We start from the raw sequence: 23,580 nt of genomic DNA on the forward strand, positions 1-23,580 counted from the left end.
TGTTCCAAAAGATGATGCAAAAGTTGATGGTCATCATGACCCACAAGTTGACACAACTGCAACATGCAAAGCACAAGAGCTCCAGTAGATCTGGATTTCTGGAGTCAGCATTTTGGATTTATCTCCTGAAAATTGCTGGTTTCAACGCAACGACTTCCACTTTTGACATGAAACAATTAAGCACCGCCATACCCAAAATGTGTATGTAGTCACAGTTTTATTCCTTCAAATCAACCAATTTGAAATAACCAGACGCATTATTACCGTGGTGTGCTAGGTGGCTTCTATCACGTATAGAGACGGCAAGAGAAGATGTCCACCATGACCAAGGGAGAAGCTAGGTAGAGATTGGTGGGGCACATGCTGCTGGTGGAAAAGGGGTGCCAACAAGCCGCTATGACTTGCTACTAAATTCTTCTTGGTCCTTCATTAGGATCAAAGCTTATTTGTTTTGTCAGTCGAATATAGAATAGCTAGTCCTTGTCTGACTTGTACGTTAGACCATTGTGAATTCCAGAAAAGCTTTTTCTTGTCATCTTAAACAGTTAGGAAAAGAATCTCTTACGAATTCCTAGAAGTATTTTTGCCAGGATTTAGAAAACCATCTTTTGACCACAACATTCTAGAGACCCAAATTGTAGCCATAAATTCCAGATTCAAAGAGGTGATTTCGAATAAACAGTCTCAATATTAATATGATCCTGCCCAATTCCAGAACATTGGGTTGCAGATTAAAGGCTTGTATTGGAACTGGTATTAAGAAGTCATGTTGTCAGAAGTTTTGATTGGTGGGGATCCAAGTGCTGGGAGTCCAATTATTTCTGAAACAAAAGGGCTGAAGCCCCCAGCTGAAGGCTGAGATTCTTCAGCTCTCAATGGTTTGACTCAGTCCATACTCCACTAACCTCATGTGTTACTCACCTGTGTCGGCTGCAGGGCCAGGCCTTGCTCCCTTCTCTTATGACCCCATCTATTTGCAGTAGTATGCACCTGGTTTCTCAGTTAACCAGTGAATTCCTTTGACATCATCACTCTAGGAATTTTAATATTTAATGCTAACTCAGGCTGAAGCCAAGTGCTTAGGTATTGAAAAGTAATGCCCACAGTTGCCTCAAGTTTGACAACAGTTTGCTACTTCTTCACCTGCCTCAGCTTCAGATAGGTGTCTACCATCACTTCTACTATTCCTGACTTCCATGCTACAGCCAGCACTATTTCCAAGCTCAATCCAGCTTACTAGATGTTAAACATATATACAACTGTTCTCGGGTCTGTTCACACCAGGCCTCTGCATTCAAGGTGTTACGTGTTACGGAACCACTCAGCACCCAGAATATGTTGTGCAGTTATATGTATGTATAATAGGTTCCATGTGAGATGCATGTCCCTAATGCATCAGCTCCACAGGCTGCGCCCCTGAGCAGAGGGGACACGATATTCCCCTTTTGTCCGCCCCCCACCTTTGTAATTCCCACAGTAAATATCGGCAGGCTCCGGCCACCTGCGGCTATTGTAATGTATGTCTGGCCTGCCGCTTTTCTTTTGGCTTGCCCTCTGTATCTGTGTGATATATTCTGTGTTCTGTGAGTAAAGTGTTGTCAGACTGGGAATATGTGGAGAAGCAGTGATCTTTTATATGCGCCCATGTAACCAAGCAATTCCAGCCAGCGTCCTTCATTCAGACTCCACCCAAAGCAGAGTGGACCTCCTGAAACACGGGGTGGTACTGAAAGAGGTACCCCATCTTGGTAGACCCCGTTACACAAGGTGATACATCTCTTCAGGCAAATCTCTTGTTTGTCCTTACAACTCTGCTATCCTGTGGTTAGTCATTACCAAACTATAAGTTCCAGCTTGTTTACATCACTGCTAATAATCGTTGTCTTGCTTGAAGATACCAGACCACATTCCAGTAATTAATGGCATCCCTTCCGGAAGATAGCATTTTCCTACTCAGCTACTCTTCCCATGTGTATCTGCACAGCTGTCTCTGCTACACCTATGCTACCAGCTCTGCTTGTTTGCCATCCTGCATACTCTTTTGTCTTTGTACAAGCTAATTAACGTGGTGTTGATCAAGACCAGCCTTGCTGTACCATTGCTATTGTTCCATGCTCCTCACCCAGACCTATCTAGTGAGCTCTTAACACCAAGGGAGTGTTTCTACCCCATCATTTCTGATCGTGGCAAAAAGTGCACGAGTGCTTCTACCCCATCATATCTGATCACAGCAAAAAGTGCAAAAAGTGAGTGCTTTTACCCCATCATTTCAGCAATCAATGGTGGTCTTAGCACCCGGACTCCCATCAAAACTTATTTATTCTTAATTAGGCGGCTGAACAATTCCATTTAATTCACAGTGTACCAATGACATCCAAGTTTACGGAGTGTTTATGTGGGATTTTTTCACCACGGCATTGTCCCTTAAACAAAGACAATTCACGCGCTAATCTGGAGAACTTTTCTACAAAAATAGCTGTAGAAATCTTTCCTAGAACTGTTACTTTTAATAATAAATGCTTTTGCTATCACCTTAATAACTGCAGGTTAAACATTGGGGTTTTCCAGCTGTTTGCTTTCTGCAATAGTGGTAAAAGATTTAACCACCGACCTCCCCTCTGTGTGAGAGCATTTCTATGGGGAAAAATTGATTACATCTACCACAGAGCAACTTCAAAAGTCAGATTTTAGGCTTAGCGTCTCTCTAAGTTCATTATTAAACATGAGCATTTAATCATTACAACATATAGGTCATAACTCAAGTCATTAAAATCTATAACTCTCCAATATTGGCCATATCGGGCAACGGTCTACTGTTTATTCGGGGGAGAGAAGGTCCGGCACTTTGGATTTCCAACTGCTGATCCTTTTGTTCTCCAAGTGACAAAGCCTCTGCCAGAGAAGTCCGGCAGCTGCCCTTACAGAGAACATAGGGACACTCAGGCTTGCCACTTGCATGGGGGAGTTGAGAGAGCCAGTTGTTGGCCAAAGTTGTCGGCTTTGTTAAATTTAGGAAAGAATTAATGTCTTCAGACCTGCCAAATATCACAACTTGTTCACGCGACCAATTTTCTCATTCAAGTGGTTTTCTCGAATATTACTTGTTCCTATGATATTCCATAGGGCGGTGCACATGTCCAATTTTTTTTCCTCTGACCGAGTGGTCGACGGAACAAAAATTGGACACATGGCTGATTTTATTCTGAGTGTCAGATCAAAATCGCCAATGGGCCCATGAAAAGAATTGGACCGCACTCGGGAGACATCCATGTGTGGTTCGATTTTCATGGACTGATAGAATGGTGAAGTTGGAGACATTTTTTTTCTCTCTGCACCTGAAAAAAACTGATGCCGTCTGATCATGTTCTGATCAAAGTCTGATCAGAATAATCAGACCATTTTTTTCGAATGTGGAGAAAACAGTGGTGTCTGTTGTGAATTCTGTGGCAGAGCTCCCTCCTGTGGTCACAAGTGGTACTTCGGCTGATTCTCTCTGTGAGCTTCCGTTGGTGGAGGAGAGTGGTACTGCGGCTTCTGAGTTTCCTTCCTCAGGTGATGTGGTGAAGTCGTTAGGTGCTGCTCTATTTAACTCCACCTAGTGCTTTGATCCTGGCCTCCAGTCAATGTTCTAGTATTGGACCTGTTTCCTCCTGGATCGTTCCTGTGGCCTGCTGCTCTGCATAGCTAAGTTCCTCTTTGCTATTTTGTTTGCTGTTTTTTCTGTCCAGCTTGTCTATTTGTTTTTTCTTGCTTGCTGGAAGCTCTGGGACGCAGAGGGTGTACCTCCGTGCCGTTAGTTCGGTACGGAGGGTCTTTTTGCCCCCTTTGCGTGGTTTTTTGTAGGGTTTTGTGTTGACCGCAAAGTTACCTTTCCTGTCCTCGCTCTGTTCAGAAAGTCGGGCCTCACTTTGCTTAATCTATTTCATCTCTACGTTTGTCTTTTCATCTTAACTCACAGTCATTATATGTGGGGGCTGCCTTTACCTTTGGGGTATTTCTCTGAGGCAAGGTAGGCTTATTTTCTATCTTCAGGCTAGTTAGTTTCTCAGGCTGTGCCGAGTTGCATAGGGAGCGTTAGGCGCAATCCACGGCTGCCTCTAGTGTGGTTGGAGAGGATTAGGGATTGCGGTCAGCAGAGTTCCCACGTCTCAGAGCTCGTTCTATGTTTTTGGGTTATTGTCAGGTCACTGTATGTACTCTGACCTCTATGTCCATTGTGGTACTGAATTACCTTAGCATAACAGGTGTCACCCTACTCTAAGTGTCTCTTATCTTTTCACCCACGTATAGCTGTAAGAGCTCCTAAATGTTGTTTTCGTTCATTCATTTGTAAACTTACTCGACCAAGCTATCCCTGTGCTTAATATAAATGATGTTCCCCTGTTTAATAGAAATAATTCCATATTATGTCTTTATGTGAAACATGAATGCTTTATTATATACCGTTTTTACCTATAAAGATGGTGTAACAACAACAATACAAAATGCTACTCCTAATGAAACAATGTCTATATGGAAATTCTGAAATTCTGGAATCTCCAGTGGATAGGTGAGAAAGCATGTAAAGTCTCAGGGAGGGCAGAGAATACAGGTAACATATAAGAAGGAAAGCATGTGAAAAGTAAAAAACTGCAATACTAAACTGTGCAGATACATGAGCTAGTATAGACACGTATAATACTGGGGTCTTCTTATGTGGCAGAGGGGACATTAGACTCTTTCAGGATCTGATTTTGGGTGCGATTGCACCCCTAACAAGTACATTCCTGGATTAAGATGATGTTTAAAGGGGTTTTCCACTTCAAGAAAAGTGTCCCCTAACACTTTTATGTACATAACACAAGAAACTGTGCAGGTAATTACACTCCCTAGATCCAATGCCGGCTCTCCGATCTCCGGTTTTGGCTACAGTGGTGATGACTTGCCAACCGCTAACATCACCACTGCAGACAATCATTAAGCTCTGCGGCTCATGCCTTCTACACTGCTAGAGCCACCTGAACGTGCTTGGATAAGGTGTTATCCGGCATGCTCAGGTGCTAACCGAGTGTCTTCGGCGTTCTCGAATACTATGTTCCAGTCCCCGCGGGGCTGCATGTCTCGCGGCTGTTCAACAGCCACAACACATGCAGGGCTTTCCTGTTTGTTAGCCAGTCGAACAGCCGCGAGACATGCAGCTGCGGGAACTCGAACATATTTTTCGAGCACGCCAAAGACACTCGGTTAGCACCCGAGCATGCTCGCTCATCACTATTGTTTACCCAAATGCATCCATTCCTTTGCCACAGGGTTGAGCCAAGGAGTCTTCAGCGGAGCTGTTTAGCTTATTACCTAATCGGAACGGCAAATTTATGATTTTGGCTATCTATTAATTAACTCAAAATACAGTCGGTCTACAAATCCAACCGAACCCTGTGAATAACTCTTATACTTTTACATCTACGATACTAGGCACGTCTCGTTGTCAGAGGCGGAAAATGTTCTTCCCTTAGGCTCAGCCACAGACACCAACGGGATGATACAAGCTGCACTAGTTGAACAGAACAGGTTGTCGTAACCCCGAGCGGCTGGCCCTCCTGGCGGTAGCATGCTGGAATAAAACACAGTAGACCCATAGGCAGGACAGGAGTAGCCGACGGATGCCGTACATGTTTGCTATAGTTATCGTTGGCTGCGGGGTATTCAGTGCCTCGAACTCAAGTGTCATGTCGGACACAAATTTCTTTGGGCGCAAGTCACTCACCAACACAAGATGCTATAAGCTGCAGTCATTTCTGGTGTTAAAACCAGTCAATCACCAGTGACGGCTGCTGACCACATTGCGCTGCAGAACCCCTAGTGACCTGGATGGTGATTTAACTATTCACGCATGGGTGGAGTCACCCGACTGTCAAAGTCAATATAACCCTCTGTACATGGACTCCAGAGCAAGTCATACAGATGACAAAACTACCGGAACCCAGAACGTTACACTTATATAGTGTACATTATATCTTCATCAGCGTCAGTATATCTATATTGTCTCTACCACTCATGTATTCCGTAATTCTAGGGTCCTATGTTCATGATCTGTTGACCAAAGAAGAAGGCAGCTACAAAGAGCGTCTCTCTCTGGAGGACCAGTTCTGTCCTGCCCTTACTGATTTACACTGACGATGTTCTGAACTTCTGACTTTCAGGCTCCATATCTCTCCATCCTCTACGGCTTTGATCGTGAGACCACCATCATTTTATGGACAATCATCTTAGATATCTCATATATAAATTGGACTTGTGTCCATTTAGCATATGATCAGTTATGCAGATTCTCGTCATGTCACTGTTTTGCTCCTGGTGATGGAAAACTCTTTTTCCTCCAGTATCTTACAAATTACAACCAGTTCTTACGTTCCCTATTAGCTCAGTGTGTTATTAGGTTGATTCCCAAGTGAAAGGTCACTGGTCCGAATCGAGGAGCAGCCATGAAGACGATTTCCCAAGAAAAGAGAAACCGCATCATCCAGCTCATCGATAGTCATCTCTCGGCCAAGAAAATTGCCAAACTGCATCATGTGAGCGCCATGACGGTTAGAAGAATACAACATGAAGTCCATCCATTGAAAAGCCAAGAGGTGGACGTCCAGGCAAAATATCGGAGTCAACAAGTCGGCTCATTACAAGGTCCATCAGTTCTGGAGTGACACACATCAGTGGAGGAGGCTCGTATGCTTCATAGTAGTGAGATCATAAACGTTCATATAACCACACATGTTACATAAGTCTGGTGGTGGCCCGAAAAAAGGTGAAGAAGCCTCCAATTCAATATTGTCATGAGAAGCGTTGGCTTGAGTTTGCAAAAAAGTACAAAAAGTGGACAGTAGAAGATAGGAAACGGGTGACTTGGAGCAATGAGATGAAAGTCAATAGACTAGGCTCTGATGGGTACAATTGGGTCGGGAAGAAATAAGACAAAAAGGGGCTAACGGATCGAGAAATTGAAGGAACTGTCAAGATCGGTGGAGGAAGCCTGATGATATGGGGTTGCTTCACAACCCAAGGTGTTGGATACTTGACCAGGATCGATGGTGGTCTCATGAGCTATATGTGAGTATCCCACTTCGTACCCTCGAGTACTACTCAAGTAGTCACTGTGAGTTCCCCAATAACCAGTCTAGTAGGTAAAGCGGCCTCGTCTTTCACTCGTCAGTCAATTGCGTAATTGCCCTGATGACTGGAGACAGTAGAGTTGCCTCTGACAAACTGGTGGCAACGGTGGGATCTCTGTGATCTCTCCAGTGCTATCCATGGCAAACTGGTAACAGTGGTTGGATCTCCGTGACCCACCAGCCTGTTATCCTTGATACCGTGTAATACTTTATTCCCCCTGTGGTGGTGCTGCATGGACATGGAACACTCACTGCAAATTAAAGTTAATCCACAAATTACATCTAACATTTATGGGGTCCCAACAGGGGGACAATTTGTGATCAGGTGTCTAAAAAGTAGAGATTGTCATCAGTGGGGAACCTCTTTAAAGTTATGTTCTTTTTTAACAATAATACATCCTAGGTACAGTGCAGTGTATGGAGCGGGCTCAGGAGGTGAGCCCGCTCCATACCGGGCTGGGTTACACAGTCAGCAGCGGCATCGGGCAGCAGCAATCAGAGCTAGATCAATGGGGTGTAACTACTTATTGTCTGACGTCAGCATTTAGGTAGCACAATTTTGGTGGGGCGTCTAATCTGGCACCTATTGATCTATCAGAATATAAAATTCTATAACCAATAAGGTAAAAGTCATCAAGAAAAAAAAGTGGAATATTAGGAGTTTTTTACTATTTTGATATTAGAGATTTTAATGTGAATACAGCCTAAAACATTGCGCTTTATTTTACAGTGTTGAGTATTTTAAGGCTACGTTCCCATGAACAGTTTTGCGTTCAATTTTTGTAACTCTTTTAATTATTTTTCATTATTGACAACATATTTCAAAAATTACAAAAAGAGAAAAAGAGAACAAAAAAATGAAACAAGGACATTCAGACCAAGGGTGGTTGAAAGGGATTCAATTATTACTTCTATTTTTGTAAGCCACCCTAATAAGCTTTGGGAAATAAATATTAAGCCAGTCTAACTCCCTTTAGAAATAATTAAGCCAGCCTAACGCGCTTTAGGAAATAAATATTTAGCCAGCCTAATGTACCGTACTTTGGGAAATATATATTAAGCCAGCCTAACGCACTTTGGGAAATATATATTAAGCCAATCTAACACACTTTGGGAAGTAAATATTAAGCCAGTCTAACGCACTTTGGGAAATAAATATTAAGCCAGCCTAACGCACTTTGGGAAATAAATATTAAGCCAGCCTAATGCAATTTGGGAAATATATATTAAGCCAGTCTAACACACTTTGGGAAGTAAATATTAAGCCAGCCTAATGCACTTTGGGAAATAAATATTAAGCCAATCTAACGCACTTTGGGAAATATATATTAAGCAAGCCTAACACACTTTGGGAAGTAAATATTAAGCCAGCCTAACGCACTTTGGGAAGTAAATATTAAGCCAGCCTAACGCACTTTGGGAAGTAAATATTAAGCCAGTCTAACGCACTTTGGGAAGTAAATATTAAGCCAGCCTAACGCACTTTGGGAAGTAAATATTAAGCCAGCCTAACGCACTTTGGGAAGTAAATATTAAGCCAGTCTAACACACTTTGGGAAGTAAATATTAAGCCAGCCTAATGCACTTTGGGAAGTAAATATTAAGCCAGCCTAACGCACTTTGGGAAGTAAATATTAAGCCAGTCTAACGCACTTTGGGAAATATATATTAAGCCAGTCTAACGCACTTTGGGAAGTAAATATTAAGCCAGCCTAATGCACTTTGGGAAGTAAATATTAAGCCAGCCTAATGCACTTTGGGAAGTAAATATTAAGCCAGCCTAATGCACTTTGGGAAGTAAATATTAAGCCAGCCTAATGCGCTTTGGGAAGTAAATATTAAGCCAATCTAACACACTTTGGGAAGTAAATATTAAGCCAGCCTAACGCACTTTGGGAAGTAAATATTAAGCCAATCTAACGCACTTTGGGAAGTAAATATTAAGCCAATCTAACACACTTTGGGAAGTAGATATTAAGCCAGCCTAATGCACTTTGGGAAGTAAATATTAAGCCAGCCTAATGCACTTTGGGAAGTAAATATTAAGCCAGCCTAACGCACTTTGGGAAGTAAATATTAAGCCAGTCTAACGCACTTTGGGAAGTAAATATTAAGCCAGCCTAACGCACTTTGGGAAGTAAATATTAAGCCAGCCTAACGCACTTTGGGAAGTAAATATTAAGCCAGTCTAACGCACTTTGGGAAGTAAATATTAAGCCAGTCTAACGCACTTTGGGAAATAAATATTAAGCCAGCCTAACGCACTTTGGGAAGTAAATATTAAGTCAGCCTAATGCACTTTGGGAAGTAAATATTAAGCCAGCCTAACGCACTTTGGGAAGTAAATATTAAGCCAGCCTAACGCACTTTGGGAAGTAAATATTAAGCCAGCCTAACGCACTTTGGGAAGTAAATATTAAGCCAGTCTAACGCACTTTGGGAAGTAAATATTAAGCCAGCCTAACGCACTTTGGGAAGTAAATATTAAGCCAGCCTAACGCACTTTGGGAAGTAAATATTAAGCCAGTCTAATGCACTTTGGGAAGTAAATATTAAGCCAGTCTAACGCACTTTGGGAAATAAATATTAAGCCAGCCTAACGCACTTTGGGAAGTAAATATTAAGCCAGCCTAATGCACTTTGGGAAGTAAATATTAAGCCAGCCTAATGCGCTTTGGGAAGTAAATATTAAGCCAATCTAACGCACTTTGGGAAGTAAATATTAAGCCAGCCTAACGCACTTTGGGAAATAAATATTAAGCCAATCTAATGCAATTTGGGAAATATATATTAAGCCAGCCTAACGCACTTTGGGAAGTAAATATTAAGCCAGTCTAACGCACTTTGGGAAATAAATATTAAGCCAGTCTAACGCACTTTGGGAAATATATATTAAGCCAGCCTAACACACTTTGGGAAATATATATTAAGCCAGCCTAACACACTTTGGGAAGTAAATATTAAGCCAGCCTAACACACTTTGGGAAGTAAATATTAAGCCAGTCTAACGCACTTTGGGAAGTAAATATTAAGCCAGTCTAATGCACTTTGGGAAATAAATATATTTAGTAAGTGCCACAAAATTGTGTTAAAATATAGAAAGGACAATCCTTTTATTTTGGAAAATGAATCTACATTCTCCTTCTGAGCATCACAGTAATCACTATACACCATCCATCCCTAGTTTATCCATAAGATAGTTTTCTAGTTGGGGTCTGCTGTTCCTTTAAAGGGGATGTCCACTCCTTGGACTACGCCTTCTTAAATGTCAAATAAAAACAGTGGCCACTGATTGGCTGCAGCGCTCACCTGTCACGACAATATCTATCAAGCGCCTGCATACAGATGGATGAGTATATTGTTAGAAGGGGGTGACAACCCCTTTAAGAGTCCACTGACATTTGTCTGATGACAAGGCCCTTCTGATATAGCACGAAGGAGAGGTGTTATCTTGTTTTTCTGTTTTTTACAGAACGTTTAATTGTTTTTTTGCCTATGTGAAACTAATCATATATAGATAAAAGAAAACATAAAGCATAAAGCCGCAACATGTAAAACACAAGTTCTTCGATTAACAGTTCGAGCGCCTGTGCAAAACGTGCACATCTGCAGACAGCTCGAAAGAGTGTACGCTTCCTGCCTCGACCACAGCGCAGCACCACAAGACTGTCTATTGTGAGACATATCACCGAGATATAGTCATTGGCTTTACTGACTCAGCACTGATGGAATATATACAAAAAAACAGCTAAAATACAAAATAAAACCATTAATTTCATATACAGTATAAAACACCATTATAGTGCATGTATTATATCTCCTGGAAACTATCATCAATACATTCCCCCAATGATCATGTGGCTTCTTGTAACTTTTACTGAAATATTTTATTTTTATGTATAATCACATATGTATATCATTTCTAGCCATTACATTTTTGGGAATGTTCCCCCTTCATTTAGAAGCATCAGCATTTTTTTAAATTGTATGCTTCCTTCCATAGACTTCTATAGGCAGCAGGTGTAATGTGATCCTTCATAGAAGACAGATATGCAGACAGATTGGAGCAGTTTTTGAAAGTGAACGATTAATTGGGAAAGTGATGTGACTGATGAGTTTTGAAGGAGGTATCTTTCTGTAACAAGATATATTGTACTGTTGATTGACAGAAAAAAGTGTAATTATTCTATCAGAGAATTAAAGGAACAGTGTAACGGAGTACTCATTTTATATGAAGAAAAAATATAGAAAATCAAACTCTCTATAGACTTCTATATAGGCAGTAGGTGTAATTTGATCCTTCAATGAAGACAGAACTGTAGACAGATTGGAGCAGTTTTTGAAAGTGAATGATCAGTGGGGGGAAATGAGGTGACTGAGAAGTGGGGAAGAAGGTATTTTTCTCTAAAAAGATATATTGTACTGTCAAATGATGGAAAAAAAGTGTAAATATTCTATAAGAGAATTAAAGGAACATCGTAACGGATTACTAATTTTATATGAAGAAAAAATATAGAAACCAAAATCTCCATAGACTTCTATAGGCAGTAGGTGTAATTTGATCCTTCAATGAAGACAGAACTGTAGACAGATTGGAGCAGTTTTGGAAAGTGAATGATCAGTGGGGGGAAATAAAGACACTGATGAGTGGGTAAGGAGGTATCTTTCTGTAAAAAGATATATTGTACTGTCAAATGATGGGAAAAAAAAGTGTAAATATTCTATAAGAGAATTAAAGGAACATCGTAATGGAATTCTAATTTTAGAAGAAAGAATGAAGAAAAAATATAGAAAACTCTTTATAGACTTCTATAGGCAGTAGGTGTAATTTGATCCTTCAGTGAAGACAGAACTGTAGACAGATTATAGCAGTTTTTGAAAGTGACTGATGAGTGGGTAAGGAGGTATTTTTCTCTAAAAAGATATATTGTACTGTCGATTGATGGGAAAAAAATGAAAATATTCTATGAGCGAATTAAAGGAGCAGCTTAACGGTATTCTTATTTTATATGAAGAAAAAATATAGAAAACCAAAATCTCCATAGACTTCTGTAGGCAGCATGCATAATTTGATCCTTCAGTGAAGACAGATCTGTAGACAGATTGGAGCAGTTTTTGAAAGTGAATGCTTGATGGGGGAAATAAAGTGACCGATGAGTGGGGAAGGAGGTATTTTTCTCTGATAAGATATATTGTACTGTTGATTGAGGAAAAAAAGTGTAACTATTCTATAAGAGAATTAAAGGAACAGCGTAACAGTATACTTATTTCATATGAAGTAAGAATATAGAAAATCAAACTCTCCATAGGCTTCTACAGGCAGCACGTGTAACTTGATCATTCAGTGATAACCAAACTGTAGACAGATTTGAGCAGTTTTTGAAAGTGAATGATTGGCGGAGAGAATAATTGACTGATAAGTGTGGAAAGATATATTTTTCTGTAATAATATATATTGTTCTGTTAAATCATAGAAAAAAAGTCAACTATTCTATAAGAGAATTAAAGGAACAGCGTAATGGTGTACTTATTTTATATAATGTAAGACTATAGAAAACCAAGGAGGAAATAAATGAGAATAGTATGAGAATAGTTCGTATCCATGAGTTAATGTGACATGTATTATGGAATCTTTGAGCAGATTTCTTCTTATTAAATTAATAACAATTCCAGGAAGTCAACTTAAAGGGGATATTTCACCTGATTTTTTTTTTACCTGAGTACATCCTTCATTTAGTGCCGATCCACTGATTCCGGAACAGTTTTTCTTTTTATTCTGTGCCCCTCCGTTACAAAGTTATGCCCCCTGCAAGTAAAGTTGTAAATGATCCCTTCAACCAACCAGTTGTATAGCACTGGAACTTCACTGTGGGTGTGACCATGTTTTCATTGGTCAGCGTCAGAGTAGAAAAAGGAAACGCCCACAGAGAAATTTTGTGGTACATGCCCAGTTCATAGAAGGGAAAATTTGCATATTAATTTCCAAGGGGCATAACTTTGGAAAGGAGGGGCGGAGAAGTAAAAGAAAAACTGTTCCGGAATCAGTGGAGCCGTGCCAATTGGAGGAATTGCTCAATTTAAAGTTAAAAAATCCAGTGACAGGTACCCTTTAAATAATTGTGAAAAATATTTTTGTTGATTCTGATAGCTGTACTATTCCTGAGAAAACTAACTTTTAGTTTGCATGTAATATAGGTTGTAAGTGCCAAGTGGGAGGTCCCAAGCTAGGCAAGTGTTCTGTGTGCCCACAATAAAAGCTCCCCAAAGCCTTCCGTGTATGGGCCGCCACTGGAACAAGCAACACATGGGCAGGACATGATGATGTGGTACAGCACTGAAACCATCAATCAAGACAAAGAAAGAGATGTTGAGGTGGGATTTGACAACACAGGCTCTCGCTTGGCCTGGGACCGCCCAATTGGCACTTAATGTTGCATACAGATTAGCAGTTAGTTTACACAGAAATGATACATTGATCGGCAAAGTGGACTACCTGGCATTGTTTTTTAGTTTGGGAAAATCTAAAACTGAAAAATACAGGGGCACCGAGGAATGAGAATGGTGTAATATCCCCTCGGAAAGATGACAGTACCTGGATTGGGTTGGCTGGTCACCAGATTGTCCTGGTACCAGTCCTGACGACTGCCCCAAGCTGCGTTCTGAATGTTCAGCATTCTGATCTTTTGATCAGTGCCATCAGCCCCCATGGACCAACCAGCTGGACTTGGAGCAGAGGAGGTTATGGCAGATCAGCAGCACATCCTGCTCCGGGGGGGTCTCCTGACTTAATCTGAAAGAGAACAAAATGGAAGATTTTTAGGCTTTTTCCCCCGAGAACAATGTTGCCATAAACTCTACTGATTTTCAGTTTCCAACTTGGACCATTCCTTCCCATCGATTAAATAGTGTCCCAGTAATCAGCTGAAATCTCTAGAGGAGCCTGGCTCTACGCTGTGGGGCTTACAGTCATGGCCGAAAGTGTTGGCACCCTCAACCTTGTTCCAGAAAATAAATGATTTCTTCCAAAAAAATTATTGAAATTATACATGTTTATAAAACATTGGACATAATTTCACACCAAGGCTCAAAAATGGCCTTGACAAAATTGTTGGAAGCATGTGATGCTCATTCAAACTCGCCTGTGGCAAGTAACAGGTGTGGGCAATATGAAAATCACACGTGAAACCAGATAAAAAGGGGAGAAGTTGACCCAATCTTTGCATGGTGTGTGCCACACTAAGCATGGAGAACAGAAAGAGGAGAAGAGAACTGTCTGAGGATTTTAGAACCAAAATTTTTAAACAAAATTAACAGTCTCAAGGGTACAAGTCCATCTCCAGAGATCTTGATGATCCTTTGTCCACAGTGCGCAACATAATCAACAATACATGAGCAGCATGGCTAGCTTTATGGTGGTCCTGTACGCTGATCATGCTCGGGTCCTCAAGTAGATAATTTTATTTTCATAGTTTTGACTTTTACAGTCTTTTCCATATCATTGGCATCTAAGAGGCTAAACTGCCGGGATCGGAGTGTCTCTGATCGGAGCAGTTGCAGATGCCAGCTGTATACCACAGCCGGCACTCGCCATGTAATCTCAGTGCAGTTATAGAGCTGATCCTTAACAGTCTCCAACCTGTGTTTCTATGGCTGCTTTCAAACTACAACTCTCAACATCCCAGCAGACTACTACCATACACTGTATCATGGGTTCCATCTCTTTTTTTTTTTCTTCTGGTTAGTGACCATGAAATGATTCATCATCATCCTTCCGATTCATGAATGCAATAATTACAAAAAACATTTGCAGATTACATTTTATCTAATATACTTTTAGTTTTAGGTTTTTAACATTTTCAAGATCTCACCGAATAGTGACTTTCTACTTTGAATCCAGAGTTAAAATCCATTCCAAAAACTTCTCGCAGCTACAGGTGTGGTACGATTGTATCCAGCAAAACCAAAGAAATGAGCCGGAACATAAATTGGTGGTATACGTGCGTAAGGAGGTGCGGGTGAAGGGAGACAGGAACACTCACAGTGGAATCACAGAGCAGCAGGCAGAAGCCACTAGGTGGTGAAAAAGTAGTCAGAAAAAGCCGGGTCAGCAACATAGAGGGAACAAAGTACCAGAGGTCATAGCAATTCACATGGTCAGAAACAAGCCAAAGAAATAAGAGCTGATCGGGAGCAGGAAAGCCAGAGACGCAAGACAGTCAAACACATCAGATTACAAGCCGAGTCAAATACCAAGGGGTCACAACACGGAGAGCGAGTACTACAACGAGCGAAGTCATAGGGAAACACAGGAACGGGACCTAGGTAAACGGGCAGAGGACAAATCAGGGGATAACCGGTCAGCTGCTCAAGCCAGAGACAGGAACTTTAACTGACACTGCTAGTAGGTAACAGCGGACTGAAATAGCCGGACAGATCCAAAAATGAGGCAAGGAAGATTAACCCCCGCATGACCATCCCGAGGAGAGCATAATCAGAAACAAACCCATACATATGTCACTAAATTGAATCTCTGACATCACCTAAGTTCTCATAGTCATGATTTCAAATGCTTTGGTTTTGGTGCGGATGCCAAAATATATGGTTATATGCAGAGTTACTTAGGTTGACAAATGGCGCATCCACCAGGGTCAACTTTTTCTAGACCAATTTGGTGCAATATAAGGCAAAATCACCTCCGTGACCCTCCCAAGCGATGGAGGACAGTTTAGTGAAAATTCTTCCTGACCTCACTTCCTAATATTACAAGATATTTCTCTTCTTCCATCATCCCAAGCACACAGCTCCTCTACATCCCAACCTCCTGTTGCTCATGATTGTTAATTCAGAACGGTTACATACCTCTGTCGCTGGTCTGAACTGTGCCTTCTATTAGGTGTTGCAGAGGTAACGTTACCTCTGCATCATCCAAGTAGCTCAGAGGCACAGAAGCTGGACAGATCCATTAATCTTGCAAGTCCGTGCAAGTCGTTTAACAAAAAACTTGGACACTGGCCACCTCTGATAAACTGCAGAGGTGGCAGGTAACTAAGCAGTTTGCAAAAGAATTAAACATCCCTCCAGTCTTTAATTTTACCCATTTCGGAAGTTTAATTCCTCAATTAATAGATCATGAGCCAGATAACTATTCTGTATAACTACCTCTTGCATCCAGGCATTTCTAAGTATAACTACTCTTAGGAAAAAATTTTAGGTAGTCAAAAATGCCAAATTTTCTAGTAAAAACCATTCCAGGAAATAGTACTTCTTTGTGGAGTTTTTTGGAGGAGTTTTTTTCCATTTCCTCAAACGTTTATTTTTTTCCTGGAGCGTTATTTGCAATCTTAGGATTGAACGGTGCCTAATTTGGAGCAGAATCCATCAGGACTCACCTAAAAGAAGTGACACGCGCTTTCTTTTTTTTCCTATCATTCCTAAAAGTATGAAGTAGGAGAAAAAGACTTAACATATGAGCAGGAAAGTGGTATTCATCAGAAATGAACAGGAAAGGTCTTTCAAGCTTTTTTTGAGTGGTTTTTCAGGCATTTTTTGGAGCATACCCGCATCAAAAAACTTGGTGTGCGCCTTTACTGTAGAGAACCCTTTCCTATATTAATCATTAGAGCAGAAGCTCAACACATACTGTAAGTATGGTAAGGCATTAGCCCTATGTCAACCTTTGACCACTTTTTTGCGGCACTTTGACCCAGGTAGGAGATTACAAATTTTTGTGGGGTTCAGAAGCTGTCAACACTGTCAACAGTCATCTCGGCCTCCTTTTCCATATATAGGAGCACTCTTTTGGCCGAGTAGTCCTATATTCTCTGTGATCGAGCCATTACCAGACATGATTGGTGGCAGCTTATTTCTGGGAAACATTTTGATTGGCCGTCTGAAATCGGACGTACCGGATCAATATTTTCTCCTACAAAAATTGTCCAATACACATACTGTTGATATCAACAGGCTCGGCCAACATTAGTCTAAAAGTATGTAGGGGGCTTAGGACTTAAGACAGCAACTATTGCATTCCTAATATGCAATTTTGTTCCCAAAATTTTTCTTTAAAAACAGCTTTCTATTGGACAACACAAGCAGATCCACCAACCCCTGAATCACATCCACATCACTCAGAACTTCGGCTCAGAGCAGGAACCAGTGATCCACCGGATAGAGCGACGACGTGCCGGCCACTTATACAATATGACAGGTCCAACTTAGAATCCACTGTCACTGAGAGGAAGAATCAGCGATTGACACAACCCTTTATATCTTGTGCTTGTGCCATCAACTTAAACATTACATTTTTCAGAGTATAAAACACCTCGGATTATAGTGATTTTGTCCCAAAAATCTGATATCAAAACATTTTAGGTATTAAAGTCAATGGCTTTTTAGTATTCGATGCTGAATATATTCAAAAAAGCATTTTGAGTACTTTAAGATACAGATTTTCAGCCTTGAAAATAGAGAATCCTTCCAGCCCTTACTGTAAAGAACCCTTTCCTATGTCTATATCCAGGGAATATTTACTCTCTCCTGATGTGTTTTATCAGCGTATTATAAACTTAAGGATGCATTTGAGTTTAGATTTTGAACCATTTTAACTGTAGAGAATCCTTTCCATTACCTATTTTACGGGGGTTCTCAAATTCTCCTTATGCTATATCTATCTAAAGGGAATATTTACACTGCCTTCATATCATGCTTTTAGTATTAGTGCGTTGATGTCATTTTTTTGAGTTTTGACATTTAACCACTTTAAGTGTAGAGAATCCTTTCCTTTAACTATTTTTAGAGGGTGATCACACTCTCCTTATGTTATATCTATATTTAGAGAATATGTACTATGCCCTCATATCATGCTTTTTCTAGTAGATCATAAACATAGTGGTGCATTGATGTAATTTATTAGAGTTTAGACTTTGAACCACTGTAACTGTAGAGAATCCTTTCCATTATCTATTTTTAGGGAATGCTCAAATGCTCCACATCCTATGTCTATCTACAGTTATATGAAAAAGTTTGGGCACCCCTATTAATCTTAAGCTTAATGTTTTATAAAAATAGGTTTTTTTGGGAACAGCTATTTCAGTTTCATATATCTAATAACTGTTGGACACAGTAATGTTTCTGCCTTGAAATGAGGTTTATTGTACTAACAGAAAATGTGAAATCTGCATTCAAACAAAATTTGACAGGTGCATAAGTATGGGCACCCCACCAGAAAAGTGACATTAATATTTAGTAGATCCTCCTTTTGCAAAAAAAAACAGCCTCTAGTCGCTTCCTTTAGCTTTAATGAGTTCCTGGATCCTGGATGAAGGTATTTTTGACCATTCCTCTTTACAAAACAATTCCAGGTCAGTTAAGTTTGATGGTCACCGAGCATGGACAGCCCTCTTCAAATGATCCCACAGATGTTCAATGATATTCAGGTCTGAGGACTGGGATGGCCATTCCAGAACAGTGTAATTGTTCCTCTGCATGAATGCCTGAGTAGATTTGGAGCGGTGTTTTGGATCATTGTCTTGCTGAAAGATCCATCCCCTGCGTAACTTCAACTTTGTCACTGATTCATGAACATTATTGTCAAGAATCTGCTGATACTGAGAGGAATCCATGAGTCCCTCAACTTTAACAAGATTCCCGGTGCCGGCATTGACCACACAGCCCCAAAGCATGATGGAACCTCCACCAAATTTTACTGTGGGTAGTAAGTGTTTTTCTTGGAATGCTGTGTTTTTTGGCCGCCATGCATAACGCCTTTTTGTATGACCAAACAACTCAATCTTGGTTTCATCAGTCCACAGGACCTTCTTCAAAAAAGAAATTGGCTTCTCCAGATGTGCTTTTGCATACCTCAGCCGACTGTTTGTGGCGTGCTTGCAGAAACGGCTTCTTTCGCATCACTCTCCCATACAGCTTCTCCTTGTGCAAAGTGTGTTGTATAGTTGACCGATGCACAGTGACACCATCTGCAGCAAGTTGATGCTGCAGCTCTCTGGAGGTGGTCTGAGGATTGTCCTTGACTGATCTCACCATTCTTCTTCTCTGCCTTTCTGATGTTTTTCTTGGCCTGCCACTTCTGGCCTTAACAAGAACTGTACCTGTGTTCTTCCATTTCCTTACTATGTTCCTCACAGTGGAAATTGACAGGTTAAATCTCTGAGACAGCTTTTTGTATCCTTCCCCTGAACAACTATGTTGAATAATCTTTGTTTTCAGATCATTAGACAGTTGTTTTGAGGAGCCCATGATGCCACTCTTCAGAGGAGATTCAAATAGGAGAACAACTTGCAAGTGGCCACTTTAAGTAGCTTTTCTCATGATTGCATACACCTGGCTATGAAGTTCAAAGCTCAATGAGGTTAGAAAACAAAAAAAAGTGCTTTAGTAAGTCAGTAACAAGTAGGTAGGAGTATTTAAAGCAAGAAAATGATAAGGGTGCCCATACTTATGCACCTGTCAAATTTTGTTTGAATGCAGATTGCACATTTTCTGTTAGTACAATAAACCTCATTTCAAGGCAGAAACATTACTGTGTCCAACAGTTATTAGATATATGAAACTGAAATAGCTGTTCCCAAAAAAAACTATTTTTATAAAACATTATGCTTAAGATTAATAGGGGTGCCCAAACTTTTTCATATAACTGTAGATAGACATAGGATGTGGAGCATTTGAGCATTCCCTAAAAATAGATAATGGAAAGGATTCTCTACAGTTACAGTGGTTCAAAGTCTAAACTCTAATAAATTACATCAATGCACCACTATGTTTATGATCTACTAGAAAAAGCATGATATGAGGGCATAGTACATATTCTCTAAATATAGATATAACATAAGGAGAGTGTGATCACCCTCTAAAAATAGTTAAAGGAAAGGATTCTCTACACTTAAAGTGGTTAAATGTCAAAACTCAAAAAAATGACATCAACGCACTAATACTAAAAGCATGATATGAAGGCAGTGTAAATATTCCCTTTAGATAGATATAGCATAAGGAGAATTTGAGAACCCCCGTAAAATAGGTAATGGAAAGGATTCTCTACAGTTAAAATGGTTCAAAATCTAAACTCAAATGCATCCTTAAGTTTATAATACGCTGATAAAACACATCAGGAGAGAGTAAATATTCCCTGGATATAGACATAGGAAAGGGTTCTTTACAGTAAGCCAATTTCTTTTTGGAAGAAGGTCCTGTGGACTGATGAAACCAAGATTGAGTTGTTTGGTCATACAAAAAGGCGTTATGCATGGCGGCCAAAAAACACAGCATTCCAAGAAAAACACTTACTACCCACAGTAAAATTTGGTGGAGGTTCCATAATGGTTTGGGGCTGTGTGGTCAATGCCGGCACCGGGAATCTTGTTAAAGACTCATGGATTCCTCTCAGTATCAGCAGATTCTTGACAATAATGTTCATGAATCAGTGACAAAGTTGAAGTTACGCAGGGGATGGATCTTTCAGCAAGACAATGATCCAAAACACCGCTCCAAATCTACTCAGGCATTCATGCAGAGGAACAATTACACTGTTCTGGAATGGCCATCCCAGTCCTCAGACCTGAATATCATTGAACATCTGTGGGATCATTTGAAGAGGGCTGTCCATGCTCGGTGACCATCAAACTTATCTGACCTGGAATTGTTTTGTAAAGAGGAACGGTCAAAAATACCTTCATCCAGGATCCAGGAACTCATTAAAGCTACAGGAAGCGACTAGAGGCTGTTATTTTTGCAAAAGGAGGATCTACTAAATATTAATGTCACTTTTCTGGTGGGGTGCCCATACTTATGCACCTGTCAAATTTTGTTTGAATGCAGATTTCACATTTTCTGTTAGTACAATAAACCTCATTTCAAGGCAGAAACATTACTGTGTCCAACAGTTATTAGATATATGAAACTGAAATAGCTGTTGCAAAAAAAACAATTTTTATAAAACCTTAAGCTTACGTAAGATTAATAGGGGGCCCAAACTTTTTCAGATAACTGTATAGGGAATATTTACACTGCCCAAATGTGCTTTTACTAGAGAATCATAAACATATGGGTGTGTTGATGTAATTTAAGTTTAGCATTTAAATACTTTAACTGTAAATAATCCCTTCAATTAAATATTTTTAGGGGGTGCTCAAATTTTCCTTATGCTATATCTATATAAATGGAATATTTACAATGCCCTCATTTCAGGCTTTTCTACTAGATCATAAACGTAGGGTGCATTTATGTATTTTATTACAGTTTAGACTTTAAACCACTGTAACTATAGAGAATGCTTTCCATTATCTATTTTTAGGGGGTGCTCAAATACTCCTTATGCTATATCCATCTAAAGTGCATATATCCATTGACTTCATGTCATGCTTTTACTAGTGGATCATAAACGTAGGGGTGAATTGATATAATTTATTTCAGTTTAGACGTTTAACCACTTTAAGTGGTGTAGAGAATCCTTTCCTTTATGTATTTTTAGGGGGTGGTCAAATTCTCCTCATGTTATATCTATCTATTGGGAATATTTGCACTGCCCTCATATTGTGCTTTTACTAGTGGATCATAAACATAGGGGTGAATTGATATAATTTATTTGAGTTTAGGCGCTTTAACTATAGAGAATCCTTTGCATTATCTGTTTTTAGAGGGTGCTCAAATTCTCCTCATGCTATATCTGTCTATAGGGAATATTTTACTGCCCTCATTTTGTGGAAGATTTTACTAGCAGATCATAAATGTAGGCATGCATTGATGTAATCTGAGTTTAAATGTTTAACCACTTTAACTGTAGAGAATCCTCCCCATTACCTATTTTTAGGGGGTGCTCAAGTTCTTCTCATGCTATATCTATCTATAAGGAATATTTGCACTTCCTTAATTTTGTGATTTACTACTGGATGATAGACGTATGAGGGCTTTAATGTAATTTATTTAATTCTAGAAGTTTATCCTCTAACTGTAGAGAACTCTTTCCTTTATCTATTTCAGGAAGAGTTTTTTCTTATTTTTTTAGTATGTTATATGAAAAGAACAGGTTGTGGCTCTTAGAAGTTGGGGATTAAATAATGAAAGCGACAAAAATGGAAAATAGCCATGATGGAAAGGGTTTATGGGGTATCCAGCACATAAAATAGCTATAATGTGTTTATAATAGCAAGATATAGAACTTTTTTCTCCTTTAGGATTGATCAATCACTTGTAATTCATAAAATCTATTTTCAGAGTATACAGATCTTCCCATTATTGAGATAGATGGCAGTTGGTGCTTTTAAAATTCTATGGAGGAAGGAGTAGGTAAAGACACAGGCATTCCGCTGCATGTTCTAATGAAAAGACAGTTACAGTTCTCCATAGAACTTAAAGGGGACCCGTGGAAAGCTGTGCATTTTCCCTATAGTGGCCACTGCTGGATAAATGTAGTACTACATGGCGGCACTTATTTAAATAAATGAATAGTCAAGTAATATATTTAAATTTTTTTCAATATTTCCTTGTTCTGACTAATAAACTGAGCTTCTATGATGTCCATATGCTGAAATAGGAGTTGTTCCGATCCATATACCCTAATAGGAATTATCCTGATCCATATACTTTAATAGGAATTGTTCTGATCATTTACCCTAATAGAAATTGTTCTGATCCATAACCTCTAATAGGAGTTGTCCTGATCCAAATACCCCAATACGAGTTGTCCTGATCCATATACCCTAATAGGAATTATCCTGATCCATATACTTTAATAGGAATTGTTCTGATCATATACCCTAATAGAAATTGTTCTGATCCATATCCTCTAATAGGAGTTGTCCTGATCCAAATACCCCAATACGAGTTGTCCTGATCCATATACCCTAATAGGAATTATCCTGATCCATATACTTTAATAGGAATTGTTCTGATCATATACCCTAATAGAAATTGTTCTGATCCATATCCTCTAATAGGAGTTGTCCTGATCCAAATACCCCAATACGAGTTGTCCTGATCTATATACCTTAATAGGAATTGTTCTGATCCATAAACCCTAATAGGAGTTTTTCTGATCCATAAACTCTAATAGGAATTGTTCTGATCCATATCCTCTAATAGGAGTTGTACTGATCCAAATACCCCAATACGAGTTGTCCTGATCCATATACCCTAATAGGAATTATCCTGATCCACATACTTTAATAGGAATTGTTCTGATCATATACCCTAATAGAAATTGTTCTGATCCATATCCTCTAATAGGAGTTGTCCTGATCCAAATACCGCAATACGAGCTGTCCTGATCCATATACCCTAATAGGAATTGTTCTGATCCATAAACCCTAATAGGAATTGTTCTGATCCATATACCCTAATAGGAATTGTTCTGATCTATAAACCCTAATAGGAATTGTTCTGATCCATATCCTCTAATAGGAATTGTTCTATAGTCGAGGGGTTC

General features: G+C 39.7%; 1 protein-coding gene across 1 annotated transcript in view; it reads right to left on the bottom strand.

Annotated features, from left to right (window-relative positions):
• Positions 1-23,580, bottom strand: part of LOC138651199 (paired box protein Pax-6-like) — a 48,125-nt gene that overhangs the window by 16,478 nt on the left and 8,067 nt on the right. Inside the window, exon 2 of the mRNA XM_069741232.1 lies at positions 13,738-13,935. Coding sequence (XP_069597333.1) covers positions 13,738-13,852 — 115 coding nt within the window. The 5' untranslated portion in view covers positions 13,853-13,935. The remainder of the gene's footprint in view (positions 1-13,737; positions 13,936-23,580) is intronic.

Source organism: Ranitomeya imitator, chromosome 10, assembly GCF_032444005.1.
Source record: "Ranitomeya imitator isolate aRanImi1 chromosome 10, aRanImi1.pri, whole genome shotgun sequence".
NCBI classification, from domain to species: Eukaryota; Metazoa; Chordata; class Amphibia; order Anura; family Dendrobatidae; genus Ranitomeya; species Ranitomeya imitator.